This window comes from Ipomoea triloba, chromosome 3 (genome assembly GCF_003576645.1).
Source record: "Ipomoea triloba cultivar NCNSP0323 chromosome 3, ASM357664v1".
Classification (NCBI taxonomy): Eukaryota; Viridiplantae; Streptophyta; class Magnoliopsida; order Solanales; family Convolvulaceae; genus Ipomoea; species Ipomoea triloba.
Window position 1 is genome coordinate 27,128,190 of NC_044918.1, and position 15,972 is coordinate 27,144,161.

At 37.8% G+C, this 15,972-nt stretch overlaps 1 protein-coding gene across 1 annotated transcript; it reads right to left on the bottom strand.

Annotated features, from left to right (window-relative positions):
- Positions 1 to 7,928: 7,928 nt before the first annotated feature.
- On the bottom strand, positions 7,929 to 8,273 carry LOC116013159 (uncharacterized mitochondrial protein AtMg00810-like). The gene has a single exon (XM_031252809.1). It carries the CDS (start codon positions 8,271 to 8,273, stop codon positions 7,929 to 7,931), a length of 345 nt encoding a protein of 114 aa, XP_031108669.1.
- Between the last annotated feature and the right edge of the window lie 7,699 nt (positions 8,274 to 15,972).

The following is a 15,972-nucleotide window of genomic DNA, read 5'->3' on the forward strand; positions in this document are numbered from 1 at the left end:
TTTGTAACTTCTTCTTCCTTCACATTTTCATCTCCTTTTATAATTGTAGTTTTGAAATTGTCGGTTGATAAACAATTTCAAATTCAAAATTTGAACTTTGATCTGATTGTAGTGATTTGATGTGTTGAAATTTAGCTTTGCTTGATTAGATGTCAGGATAATATTTTTTGACCATGTAAGATTTTTCTTGATTTGACAAGTTATCTTCCTTGAAAATAGTGAAGAGAGCGTAGAGCATGGGCACCAGTGAATATTAAGGAGTTTATGTCAGGGAAGAGTCCTAGTTGGCAGGAGAGATAAGAGGAAAGAGTGTAAATGAAGTTCCTCTGCAAATGAAGTTCATGGAACAGTACACTGGCAGGAGAGATCCATCAATGTTGTGTGTGTTTCGCGCACAGCAGCGCCCGGTGGGCGCGTCAAGCGCGCCTGACTGATAAATTTTTAAAATTTTTTTTAATCATATTTATTTTATTTTTTCTTCTTCCCCACTTTCTATTTCTTAATCACACTTACAAAAACTCCTCAAAAATTGTGAAATAACCCCATTGATAAGGTTCTCTTAAATTAGTGTAGCTGAGGGTGTAGATTGGAGGTGAATTATGGCTGCCTCCAACAGTCTTCTAAAAATTCACAGTTGATCAGCTTCATTGTCTCTTCAATTTTCATCTTATAATTTCTTCATTTGAGTTCATTTGATCACGCCTGAGCTTCTTGGAAAATAAATCTGTTACTTCTTTCGACCGTGGCTCAAGATTAAAAGAGACTAAGCTCATTGATTAAGACCTTTGCTTTATTATGAAAACCTTGTCTTAAATAATAAAAAACTTTTGTTAATCTTCTCTTGCAAAAATCGTGACTTTTCTTCCATTTCAAAACCGTGAATGGCTTTTTCTTCTAGAACAAGACTGTGGCTTTCTCCTCACAAAAAGCGCAGTCGTTATACCGTGGACCATTGCATTGTGGACCATGATCATGACTGATACTGCAATTATGTTGAACTGATACTGCAGTTGTGTTGAACAGATGAACGGCCTTTGTTCCGCGCAACTGCAGTATCAGCCATGACCATGGTCCATAATGCATTGTGGACCATGGTCCACAGTATAATTTGCGCAAAAAGCGTGACATACATCTTCCTTTTGATAAATAGTAGATTTTCTTCTGTAAGTGTACAAATGATACACATTTGGACCACCTTTAATTGGCTTAATTATTAGTCAAAAACCTTAGTTTAAGTGTTATTAGGTAGTTTTGTCCGTTCCCTTGTTTAAAGGCAGAATTCTCTTCGCACAGTCTGGAGCAGCGCCAGTGAGCAGTCTAGTGGACAGTTTTATTCAAACCAGAATTCAGTCTTCATGATCCACTTTTTTTGCTCAGATCTACACTTCTGGTTGAAGCTTATTTTGAGTGGATTTCAGCTGCAATGAGGAAAGTTTGGTTAATGGATTGGCTATAAATAGAGCTCAAACTCATAGGATTAATTACACTTTTAACAACAATATTTATCCCGATTTAATTACTCTATCAACCCAGAATTTACGAGAGGACTTCATACTGGTTTTTTACATTGCTTCACGTGTTCCTATCAGCTTGGTTGCTTATTTGAAGGTTCGGCCGTGTTGGTGAACCTTGATGACTTGCACAGTGTCAGCTTGAAGATGAGGAAGGCTTAGTTAGGAGTACTTTTTGTAACCATTAGTGTAGAATGGTTGTTGTGTGACTCCTTGTAACCCTTGTGATCATCTAGTGGATTGGGCTGACGTGAAGTGCCCCGCAGACGTAGGAGTGGAGCTCCGAACTGCGTAAACAATTCTGGTGTCTGGTTCCTTTTATTGCTTTATTGTTTTTATGCTTTTATTTATTCTTTAGTTGGTATTTTCTCAATACATGTGTCTAGGTATTTCTTTTTGTTAATTTTCCTGATGTTTTTTTACGTTTCTCGTGTGCTATGTATTCTTTCTTAAAATGTGCCTAAGTTGATTTTTTTCTTGATTCTATCTGGGTATTTTTTTTATTTTTTCTGGACTGTGCTCGCTTTATCTGTTACTGAACTTGTTTTGCTTGATTTGCTTGTATCCGTGCCAGAGTGAATCTATGTGTTTCTCTGAATTGATGTCTGAATCTGATTTTAATATTCTTTTTATGACTTTATTTGTGTTACCTGTTTGGTCCGGTCATGACCGTATGTGACTTTGTGTGTGTGCTTTCTGTGCTACTTGTTATGGTTTTGTGCCTAAATTTGCTTTATCTGAACGTGTTTACTGGTTTATGTGCTAATTTTCCTGCTTTATTTGACCCTATTATTTGGTTTGCATTTGTGACTATAAGTACTCTTTATATTAATTGCTGAATTGCCTTCTAGTTCTGGGTTTCTCGTTTCTATCTTACTTATGCAGGTTCCTGTTACAACTTCAAGGAAACTAGCGCTAAGATATTATGATGATATTATGAAACAGTCTCGACGTATAAATTGAGGGGGAGCATGGTTATCTACTTATCATATTATTTTGGATTCTCCAGTGCTCATATCTTTGGATTATCATATTATTTGGTTAATCATCCGGATTATCATATTATTTTGGATCCTCATGTCTTTTGAATTATCAACTTATCTGGACTACTCTACTAATTGATGGATTCTCTTGTTGATGAATGCGATTGGCTATTTATCTTTATCCAAGTGGTGAATATGGAGATTCTCAGTGATGCATGGATAAGATATGGATAATTTGGGGAATTGGTTGTGACTACAAATCTTCTGGGCACTTCGTCAGCTTCCAGTCCTAACTCTAGATGATCATCTTTGGCAATTCCTTTGTCAAAAAGGGGGAATAAATATTCAGGGGGAGCTGTTTATTGGAGTTTTTGGAATTTTATGAAATAATCTTTGTTTATGCATGGTATGGTTGATGGTTGGATATCTGGTTTTGGTACGTACTTGGTTTTCTCTATTATATTGGATTCATTCTCAGAGTAGATTATCTTTGAAGTATGAAATATATGAGTTAAATGGGTCAGTTGATGTGACCGTCAGAATCATTTTGAGTATCTACTACCAGTTATTGGTATGGTCTGTCTGATCCTGTTTGAATTGAGAATAATATCTCTTGAAGATCTTTAGAAGCCTATGTCAGGTTCATCTAATACGCTATGTTTTTATAGTTTTGCTTCATAGACTATTCATTGTAAACAAATATACTTGAAGGCCTATTTTAATGAAATTTGGTTACATATTCCATTGCCTCAAAAGTATATTTGTAGTTTAGGTTTTTGACAAATAATTGTCAAAGGGTGAGAGTGTACAAATGATACACATTTGGGCCACCTTTAATTGGCTTAATTATTAGTCAAAAACCTTAGTTTAAGTGTTATTAGGTAGTTTTGTCCGTTCCCTTGTTTAAAGGCAGAATTCTCTTCGCACAGTCTGGAGCAGCGCCAGTGAGCAGTCCAGTGGACAGTTTTATTCAAACTAGAATTCAGTCTTCATGATCCACTTTTTTTTGCTCAGATCTACACTTCTGGTTGAAGCTTATTTTGAGTGGATTTCAGTTGCAAAAATTGAGGAAAGTTTGGTTAATGGTTTGGCTATAAATAGAGCTCAAACTCATGGTTTGGCTTCACGTGTTCTTATCAGCTTGGTTGCTTATTTGAAGGTTCGGCCGTGTTGGTGAACCTTGATGACTTGCACAGTGTCAGCTTGAAGATGAGGAAGGCTTAGCTAGGAGTACTTTTTGTAACCATTAGTGTAGAATGGATGTTGTGACTCCTTGTAACCCTTGTGATCATCTAGTGGATTGGGCTGACGTGAAGTGCCCCGCAGACGTAGGAGTGGAGCTCCGAACTGCGTAAACAATTCTGGTGTCTGGTTCCTTTTATTGCTTTATTGTTTTTATGCTTTTATTTATCTGTTTCTAGTTGATTAATTTTTCAGATAAATAATTCTTTTAAAAATACAGTTGGAACCTTTAGCTAAATTGTACATCCAAGACCCACAATACAATTTCATCTTCCTTAATAAAAAACATGACCTCCTCTTCTTTTCAATTTATAGCATGACCTCTTCCAATATTGTGACCTCCTCTTCTTTTCAATACATATAGTGTGACGTCTTCCAATTGCATAACCTCCTCGATATATTTTTCAATACACAGTCACATCTTCCAAATAGTGTGACCTCTTCTTATTAATTTGTCTTCTTTGAGATTAGAACTTCCATTCAATATATTAAATTGTGACCTTAGCTCAATTTAATATTCCTTGGCTTAGCATAATAACCGTGGAACCGTAGCATAATCTTTTTCTTCAATACCGTCGTTCACCTCTTCTTGAATTAATTTTTCTGTGACTTGTTAAATTGACTCATACACGAAATCTATATATCTATATATCTATATCTATATATCTATATATCTATATATATCTATCTATATATCTATATCTATATATCTATATATCTATATATCTATATATATATATAAAAGCCACAAGATTCTGGTAAATAAAAAAATTTCGTTTTCCCGCCCAATCAAAACTACGTAGTTTTGAGAAATCTGTAAAATTATTAGTACAAACTAGATTGCAAGTATGAATGCATTTATTGTGTTCACTTTTCTGCAACAAACAAAGCATACTTACAAATTCCAATACTTCATTTTTTGAAATGCAAATAACCTTTACAATCTACAAGACTATCATTAATTAGTTACAAATTAGTTTAAATTCAAAATCAGAATTTACATTTAAATCAACAGTATAAATAGATCTCATATCACAACCAATACTACAAAATTCATTTTTGAATTAGGTGATGAGATAGCAAAACTAGAGAGGAAAGCCAAATGAGAAGCCCAAGCCGGAGACGGGGAACCCAGCCACCGCCGTCGAAACTCCATTGCCGAAACACCATTGCCATCATCAACGAGCAAGGCTTCTACTGCCACCACCAAGACGCTGGAGAAGGAAGCTTGCTCACGTCGCTGCTTCTTACCGCTGCCACTGCCCCTGGCCACGCCTGGACGGAGAAGGTATGGAGCTACGTTGCAGTTGCTGCCGGAAGAATAGAAGTCGCGCGGTGGAGGTTCACGGGAAGGCCAGCGCCGCCAGGACTTCCTGCTGCCGTCGAACGCCGCTGCTATAGGCTTTGCTGATGTCGCCGCCATTGCCGCCGCGAAGAACAGGGGACGCCCAATGATGGAGGATCGCTTCCATAAACTATGGTAAGTACATATGAACAGGTTTTAGACGGTGTATATCTTGGACGTGGGGAGGAAAAAAGATATGGTGTCCATTTCATTGTTACGATACCAAGCCGGAAACAGAGGAAGTTGGTGGGTGAAGATGTGTGAGGCCGAACGCAACAGAGAATGAGGAAGCACTGCATTCTAGATTTTTTTGGGCTACCACATTATTAGATTATATTTATATAAATTGTTTGTATCTTCTAATTCTAATGGCAGGTAACGTTTTCTTCTTTTTCTTAATATTATTATTATTTTTTTTAGAAGAAGAAGAAGAAGAGAGGAAAGAAGAAATAAAAGAAAAGGTAGAAAGAAGAAAGAAGAATTGAACGCTGAAGGAAGACGGAAAAGGAAAAGAAAAAAAAGAGAAGAAATGGGTGTTCATATAAATGATGGTGATAACATGGAGCGACGAAACTATGGTGACGAACTAGGCGATGGGGTCGACGGAGAATGTGGCGGAGGCCCAGACGTCGGAGCAAGTGCAGACGGCGTTCGTGGCGGCAACGGGGAGATGGAAGGCGCTGGGGTTGAAGGTCGCATGGGCAGAGCCGCAGATGAGAGCTGTTCGGCGGGGTAGCTGGTGGAGGCGACCAAATTTGGGTGAAACATGGACAGATTTAAATTTTGTTTTATTATGGTTTTAAATTAAAGTATTTACAAAATTGTAAATAAAAAAAATTGAAGTTTTTAGTGTATTACAACATGAATTTTTTAGTGTACTACGGTATAAAAAATGAATTATTTTGTTATGGTGTTGTTTCCAGTATAATATATTGGTCGGTTTTGCTTTGTTTTCGTGGTCTATGGCCTGTGGTCTGGTGACACTAATGATGGTGTGGATGGATTTGGATTTGGGTGTGAAAGGTGATGCTAATTTTGGTTTAGGCTACTGGTGGCTTCACAACTTTCAATTATTTGAAATTTACATGCATTAATGAGTTTTGAAACTTTACATGCAATAAGTGTATAGAAAGATGCAATGAGATGACAATGTCATACAATGAGATTATGATATAGGAGCTATGGACTTTCTTTTAGATGTTCTGTTTGGGGTTCATTTGGTTCAACCATTATTGTTGAATGAGTTATTGTGGATAAAGAAATCCATAGTTTAAGAAAAAAGAATAAATAAATTAATAAGAATTTGAAAATTTAAAATATTATGTATTCCAAAGATATTAAAAGCTAGTTTCTCGCTTCAATTTGCTGGGTAATGGGTTATTTGAGTACTTTCATTGTCAACAAATCTCCAAGTAGTTAATATGATTGGTTTCAAACTATTCTTTTTTATTTTTTTCATGGTATTAAAGAAATACATATGTATCATTTTTTAGTGTAACTACTAATTTATTTAATTTAATAAGAGTAAAATAGAGTGATTCCACTTCAATTTGTTGGGTTATTATTTGAGTACTCTCTTTGTCAACCAATCCCCAAGTAGTTAATATAATTAGCTTCAAATTATTTTAATTTTTTTTTTCATATATAGTATTAATAAAATACTTGGTAAATAAATATATAACATTATTTTGTACTATAACTTTGATATTTAATTACAAGATATTGTAAAAATAAGATAATGGACAATATAATGAATATCGATTGATAAGTTCGAATGTAAAGAATCTTTGCATGAGAGAAAATAAAGACAATATAACTAATGAAATTATTTTCTCTTATTTAATTTAATTTTTTGATAATGAATAATTTTTTCAAATAAAGGTATTGTAGACACATAATTCTAAATTAAAGAAATACATATGTATCATTTTTTGTTGTAGCTACTAATTTATTTAATTTAATAAGAGTAAAATAGAGTGAGAAACTTAATTGTGTCAAATTTGATTGAGATGAGGTTCGAACCTAAGACATTTCTTATAGAAATTAATGGGTAAGTTAAAAGTTAACGGAATATTAACGGAGAAGATAATGTTTAACGGAAAACTTAACGAATAATCATAAAAGTAAGGTTAAATTAGGTAATCTCTATTAATAATATTAATCTGAATTATCTTAACCATCTATTTGATTAAATAATTCATCTGAACCATCCATTTGATTAAATAATTTGACCGACATTTTTTCTACCCATTTTAGGTCTAACTCTCAGATTAGAGTAGGAATCACAATTCATTCAGTAACCAATTATACAAAGTGAGAGTCCTATTTGAGTATGACACTAACCTCTCCTATTCTACAGGACTATTACCGTAGACTAAGTTACAACCACAAATACAAGTGTATAGAATAAATAACAATAATAATAATAATCATAACAATACTAACACACCCCCTCAAGCTCAAGGTGGTAGAGAAGCAACATGGAGCTTGCCTCGTAAATCCTGAAACCTCGGACCCGGTAAGGGTTTGGTGAAGATATCCGCAAGCTGATCCTTCGTAGACACAAAACTGACAACAAAGTCCCCAGACGCAACTTTGTCTCGGACAAAGTGCTAGTCGATTTCAACATGTTTGGTGCGCGCATGAAACACCGGGTTGGCCGCTAGGTAGGTCGTCCCAAGATTATCACACCATAAGGTCGCAGATTTGCCGGAGTAGGGACACAACCCAAGTAACCTCAGCCTAGACATCCGCAAGGCCTTTGTATTCAGCCTCTGTAGAAGATCGTGCAACAGTGCGTTGTTTCCGGGAGAGCCAGGAAACAAGGTTGTCACCAAAGAACACCGACTAGCCACTGGTGGATTTTCTGTCAATCGGACAACCGGCCCAATCAGAGTCAGAGTAAGCATGTATTTCAGTAGACGCCGAAGTAGAAATACGCAGCGCATGATCCTGAGTCCCTTTAACATAACGAAGAACCCGTTTCAACAGACCCCAGTGATCTACCGTGGGAGAATGCGTGAACTGACAGAGTCTATTAACTGCATATGAAAGATCAGGGCGAGTGATTGTTAGATACTGAAGAGCCCCAACAATACGGCGATACTGAGTCGGATTATCAAACAAGTCAGAAGACGGCGTAGCGGATTGTGAGATGGCTGCCGGAGTAGACAGTGGCTTGCAATCAGCCATTCCCGCACGTATGAGGATATCCTTCATGTAGCGCCGCTGTGACAACATAAAACCACCATCTACCGACACAGTCTCAATTCCGAGAAAAAAAACTTGGAGTGCCCAGATCTCGAATCTTGAAAGTAGTTGACAGTCGGTGTAACAGTGTGGAAATCAGAGTAGTATCGTTGCCCATCATGATGATATCATCAACGTAAACCAGCAAGAAAACCTTGGAGTTTCCAAGAGTATAGTAGAACAACGAGACATCAGTTTTTGAAGATTTAAATACTGTAGTAGTTAAGAAGTTATGTAGGCGTTTAAACCAGGCACATGGTGCCTGCTTCAGGCCATAAAGCGAGCGCTGTAAATGGCAGACATGACCGGGATGCAATGGATCCTCATATCCCGGTGGTTGTTTCATATACACGGTCTTAGACAGATGCCCATTAAGAAAAGCGTTGTGAACGTCTAGCTGTCTTAAGGTCCAATTGTTCGAAACTGCTAAAGCAAAGAGAATCCGTACTGTAGTCGGTTTCACTACTGGGCTAAACATGTCGAAGAAGTCTTCACCTGCAACTTGATTGAATCCCTTAGCTACTAGTCGAGCTTTGTGACGCTCAATAGTACCATCAGCTTTGCGTTTGGTGCGGTATACCCATTTGCAACCAATAATATTCATTTGGGGCGTAGCCAGTACTAGTAACCATGTGTTGTTATGGAGTAGTGCATTGAACTCTTGATCCATAGCCTCACGCCACTGTGGGTGGCCCACAGCCTGAGAGTAGCAAGTCGGGTCAAGGCTCGTTGTGAGGGCATAGAATTGCTCATCAGTGCCCTGTGTTTTACGCCGAGTTCTCATGACATGAGAGTTGTGTTGTGATTTAGCCCGAGGAGGGTTCTGTGCTGTGGTTGATGTCTGAGGTGCCTCTATCGACAACGGAGGGGGTTCAGGAGCCAGTGGAATAACCGTGGAGACTGGTTGTGAACCTATATGTACGGGGCTGACTCCCCATGGTAAAGCTGAAGTGCTTTGTTCAGAATTAACCTGTAGAGAGGCAAAGGGAAAAGTGGTTTCATCAAAGCGGACGTGACGACAGATAAAGATTTTCCCCGTTGTGAGGTCCATGCAACGATATCCCCTAAAGGAAACAGGATAACCTAGGAAGACACATGGAGTAGACCGATATTCCATTTTGTGCTGATTATAAGGACGAAGATATGAGTAACATGTGCAACCGAATACTCGAAAGAAAGTGTATGGCGGTGTTGTTTTATGTAACCGGTAGTACTGTCAAAGCGGGCCGGCCCGCCCCATTAGGCCCGCCCCACCGCGGGCCTAATGTCTGGCGGGTTTTTGCGGGCCGGCCCGCCAAGCCCGCAGCCTAGGGTTCATACAACCCTAACCCGCCCCGCGCAGGTTCGCGGGCCCCGCAGGCCGGCCCGCAGGCTTATTTATTTATTTATTTGCTTCAAAGTTTTAAAAAAATAAGTAGAGTCTAAAAATACTAATATTAATTCAAAGTTTAAAAAAATAAGTCTACAAATAATATTAATTTTTTTGTGTTTAATAATTTTAAAATTAAATTTGTAATATATATATATATATATATATATATATATATATATATATATATATATATATATATATATATATATTGTTACACAGCAAGGCAGTGTACTGCCTTGCTGTGTAACATTTGTATATTTAATTTTTTTTTTTAAATTGGGGTTGGCCCGTTAGCCTTAGCGGGCTAAGCCCGTTAGGCCCGCATTTTCGCGGTCCATCTCTCTTGTGGCCCTAACCCGCCCCACGGTGGGACGGGTGCGGGCCAACCCGCGGGTTTCGGCTCACTTTGACAGTGGAAGGGAGACAATTAATTAGGTAAGTTGCGGATTCAAAGGCATAATCCCAATATTGTTAGGGTGTTGAGCTTTCAGCCAGTAGGGCCAAACCGGTTTCGACAATGTGCCTATTCCGACGCTCAACATGACCATTTTGTTCGTGTGTATAGGCACATGATTGCCTGTGAATGATGCCTAATGATTCAAAAACCTTATGTAGGCGACGATACTCAACCCCTAAATCAGATTGGATGGCTTTGATAGAACGCGAAAACCGTCGTTCTACCATCACCCGGAATAAATCAAACGTTTTATAAATGTCAGATTTTAACCGAAGCGGATAAAATCAAGTAAAACGCGAGAAATCGTCTACAAACAAAACGAAATAACGACAACCAGAATGCGAAATTATTGGAGACGGACCCCATATGTCCGTATACACTAAGTCTAGAACATTTTCACTAGTGCTATCTACTCTATCTAATAAGAAACGGGATGACTTGCCGAGTTGGTAGGCCGAACACAACTTTGCAGCACTAGTGTTATTTGTAGTGACCGGAACAGTTTTCAGAATTTGCTGGAGGACACGACTGTGAGGATGACCTAGCCGTTGATGCCAAACATCCGACGAGGCCCGAGAGGTGACAAAAGCGGAATGAACACGTGGGATAAGTAGCTTGTACAAACCCCCGTTGACCGAACCTTTAAGCAGAATTTCCCGGGTATTGGAATCCTTCACAAAACACACATCTTTATGAAATTCACAGAAGACGTTATTGTCAGTAGTAAATTTATGAACAGACAATAATGGTAAACACAAATTTGGAACATGAAGAATTTGTGACAATTTTAAAGGTTTAGACGCAGAAGGGATTGTCGCATGTCCAACACGGGAAATTTCCAAACCTGTGCCGTTACCCACTCTCAAAACATCGCCTCCGTCATAATTCTCGGACTGTTGCGTCATGTCCGCGGCTGGAGTGGCGTGTGCGGATGCACCAGTGTCGGGAATCCATGCATCTGCCGCAGTCGCAGGGGAGTTGATTTCGCCGGAGATTGCAACGTTCGCGTGCGCCGCCGGTCGCTCATCGTACCTGCGGAAACAGTTTAGCGCAGAGTGCCCATGCGAACGGCAGATCTGGCACCGTGGTCCGCCACCCCTTCCGTGACCATTGCCGCCTCTGTCGCGACTGTGGCGACCTCTAGTGTTCGGTGAATTACGGTCACCGCCGTGAAACTGTCCGCCACCGCCATGTCTGCCGTGGCCTGCATAGAAGGCAGTAACATGGCCATCAATCGGCGAGTTGCCCGCCGGGATGTGATCGTCGGCCTGAATGAACTCCTAAGCCTGCAGCATGTCGGCGAGTTGCGGCAGGGTAACCTCCGTGCCCGTGACGGTCAGCGAGCTAGCCACCGATCTATACTCCGGGCGAAGACCGCGAAGGACGTACAGAATTTGTTCGTCCTTTGAGAGGTGGCGGCCTGCGAGGCAGAGCGCCTCCACCAACATCTGTGCGCGTCCAAGGTATTCCGCTGGTGTCGCATTACCTTGCTGCAGTGTTTGGAACTGCCCGAGGAGACTCAAGCAGTGGGCTCGTGTCGATGAAGCGAATGCCGATGTGATGGAATCCCACACCTCCTTGGCGGTGGTCCGGCCAATGGCGAGGGGCATCACCTCGTCGGAGAGTGACGATATAAGCATGGAAAGCAGCGACTGATCCTGCTGAACCCATGCGTGATACGCTGGGTTTTCCGCCGGAGGGATTGCCGGGGTAGTGGAGGAGCCTTCAGCCGCCGGAGCAGGGATCGTCGGAGAAGGACAGGGAGCCACTACAAGAAATTTCACATTTAGTGACAATAGAAGTTGTCGCCAAAACTATCAATTTTGGTCACTATTGAAATTAGTGACCAATTTTTGAAGTCGTCACCTGTCGTCACTATATCCTCCGTCACTATTGTAATAGTGACGACTTTTCAAAAGTCGTCACAATTACTCAAGCCTTTTGTGACAATGCTTACGTACACTAAAAGTAGTATTTGAGTGATAACAATAGTGGTCACAATAAAAGTACATTTTGTGACCAAATATGTTATTACAAAAAATTGATACAGTGACAACTAAAATTGTTGCAATTAATTATTTTATTGTGACGACACTTTAGTCACAATTGTTGTACTTATTTGTGAGAACTATTCTTAACTCAAAAATGATTATCAGTGACCTAAAAAGTAGTAACAGATAATTACTTTGTTGTGGCAATAATCATTGTAACAAATGATGTTTTTATAAGTGACCATTATTTGGTCACAATTATTCAAATAATACTAGCCAAATAATGCACACAATATATAATTATTTATTTCAAAATCTTGTCATAATTAAATGTTTTAATTTAATTACCAACTGAAATAAAATAATTCATTCAACGAATGTTACTCGTCAAATTAAAATATATATAAAAAGAGACCTCATTGTCTAACAAATATATATTGTAAGAAATACAACAGAATCCAAATAAAAACTTTTTAAAATAAAATGTCTTCATTATTCTTCACTTGAGGTAATTGATGGAGATGCATTGCTTAGCATATTTGGAAGCCCTTGATTGCTTGATAAGTGAGCAAAAATTTGCTTGATTTCAGCAACTTGTTTCTTTAAAACTGCTTGTGCAATTTCTCTAAGTTTTGCAACTTCTGCTTCTAAATTTTTTCCTAAAGTAAATAAAATAAAAAAACAACAATATATAAGTATACGGTATATTATATATAAGAAGATTAAATTTTAACCATCAAAAGTACACTTAAAATGATAATTACAAAAAATGCATTTCAACTCTTCAAATTTATACCATAAACTGAACCAATCAACACAGCAGCTATTGTACATTTGAACAGAAGTAGCTTCATATGCTTCAACTACTGCCAATTGTCAAATAGCTTGTCCCTCTATTCTAAGTTAGTCTCCAACTTCTAGTTGTACAGAGATAGCTGAGGCAGCAACTTATGAGATATCTAATATAAGCATGCATATTCTCAACACAAGACATAATTCCCTGGTTGGTCAAGAAACAGGATTCCAAGCAATTTCTATAATCTTGGTGCCTTCTTTGTATATCATATTGGATATTAACACATCCAAAACCACCTCATAAAATAAAAGAGTATCCTTTCTAGCCATCAAAACCACCTCATAAAATAAAAGAGTATCCTTTCTAGCCATCAACTCATCAAATTGAAATAGGGAAATGCCCAAACACCATCAGTAAGCATTTGCTAATATACTAATGCATAATTTCAGAAAAAACAGATCATCAGTACAGAACAGTAATACTCCACAGTATTATTGTTAAGTAATATACCAGAGCAGCAAGCCTTCATATAAAGTATAAACTATCAGTGTAGATACTCGCCTCAACCTAAAAATTAAATAGTCTCCAGTCACATATGATATTTAGCACAATAATAAATAAAACAAATACTTTTAACCCAAAAAAAAAAAAACTTACCGTATTAGCGATCGCGAAAGCTGGCGACGGTGGCGATGGAGCAAGATGGCGTCGGCGGCGGCTGAGAACCACAGTGGCGGTGGCGACGTTAGTGGCAGGCGTCGATGGGAGTAGTGACGAAGATGGAGAACGCGAACGGAGAGGTGCTTGATGTCTTGGACCAGTGACGATGGCTCAGCGGCTGTCTTCGCGGCGGACGATTAACGTCATCGGGGAGACAGTGTACGAAGAAGACGACAGGCGATGGTGGGGTGGTCGCGGAGATTTGGAGGCGATGGGATTTGGTATTGGAAGTTGTGGATTCGGAGGGAGATGAAGAGATACGATTTTTGCTTAAGTTTTGGAGGTAAATTCTATTTAAATGATTAAAAAAGAGAGGCACCAATATATTTTTATCATTTGCTTTCCAAATTTACTAAATAATTACTAAAGAAATAATATATAACAATAAGGAATATTTGACTATATTTAATATTTTAAGTAATTAATTTTTGTTAATGTACATAAATAACAAAAAACTAAACTTGTTCAATAATTTGATTAATTTAAAATTGAATTACTGTGTAAGTAAAATTGTTACCTAATCAACCAAACCAATACTTTAATTGTTCAATTAATTTTGGTCGAATTAATCAATATTTTATTATGTATAAAATTTGTATATTATGACCCTGTTTGGTAAATGGATGTTAGTTGATAGCTGTTAGCTGATTGAGTTAGAGGATATAACTAGTTGATAACATTAGTTGATTGGAGAAAATTGTTTGGTTTAATTTTTTTTCTCAAAAAACTAATTGAAAAAGTTGTTTTGAGCAGCCTTTTAAATTTTAGCATTTTGGAATTACAAAAAGTTGATTAACCAAATACTTATATTGATATTTTAACCAAGTCAAATAGCTAATAGTGATCAAATAAGTCAAAATTTGCTGATAGGTTAACTATTTTACCAAACAGGGCCTATATATTTTATACAACCATCTTGTACAAAAATTGTACGAAGGGATGACTCCTAATGTACACGTCACAATTATCATAAATCAGTGACAAAACTTGAAATCAACACAATTATGGTCCCAATTTAGTAATTTTTGTTACGGAATTATATAGCGTCACAAATATTTTTTTAACAATTTCATCACAAAAAGTGACAACATTAGTGACAATAGTATTTTTTTCTCACAATTGATTCTCATTTCTAATGATACTAACAAATTGTATTTTTATTGACAAAAAAAGTTGTCACAAATATTATAAACAAGAGTGACCAATAACTATTTGTCACAAAAAGTATAAAAATTTGTGTCCACATTATATTTTGTCACAATTACAGTCGTTCCCGCCATAATTATAATGCCACCAAAATGCACATACATTTAGTGACAACAAATAGTGACAATGTATGTTACGACACTATTATTCTAGTAATAGTGACAACTTATTCATAACAAATACTTTCTTGTCACAATTAGCATACTATTCGTGACCAAAAAAAAGTTATCACAATTATCCCACACAATAGTGTCGAATTATTTTTTTGGTCACAAAAAGTGTATTATTTGTGACTAAATTACAAAGTGTCACAAAAGATTTGTCACTAAATGTCTTCATTCTTGTAGTGAGTGCCGCCGTCGATGAAGCCGAGCAAATTTTGTCCCCGGAGAAACGGAATTAATTGAGTCCTCCAGAAGAGGTAATTGTGATTCGTAAGCTTAATTGATACAAAATGGTGGGCTGCTATGAGAGGGTTCGGTATGTTTGGAGGAGCATTGGTGGGAGTGGCTGGGGTGACGGTGGTGATCGCACGGTCAGGGTTGGATGCGGCCATCGGAAGGAAGTGAGGCAGGAAAAACGGGAAAAGGAAACGAAAACAAGAGAAGCCCCTAACCTATCGCTAGCTGATACCAGATTAGAGTAGGAATCACAATTCATTCAGTAACCAATTACACAAAGTGAGTGTCCTATTTGAGTATGACACTAACTTCTCCTATTCTACAGGACTATTACCGTAGACTAAGTTACAACCACAAATACAAGTGTATAGAATAAATAACAATAATAATAATAATCATAACAATACTAACATCTCATTGGCTCTTATTAGTATAGTAGATATGTTAACTTAATATAAATATTATGATAATTACATTTTTATAAGTACATAATTTGGATCAAGTTGGGTTCAAAATATACGTGATGAATATTGATTTATGATATAATTTGTGCTCTCAATTAAAGTGGGTTTTCCATCACTATTAGAGCAAGGCCATCAGAGGATATTTTGGAGTTATTGTCAGATTCAAAGTTCACATGGAGGAGAGAGAGAGAGGTGGAGAGAGAAGGTTGGGAAGGTCCTGCAAAATTGGGGTTCA

Excerpts from the sequence above, each read along its gene's own strand:
- LOC116013159 (XM_031252809.1), bottom strand. The coding sequence starts at position 8,273 with ATGGCTGATTGCAAGCCACTGTCTACTCCGGCAGCCATCTCACAATCC.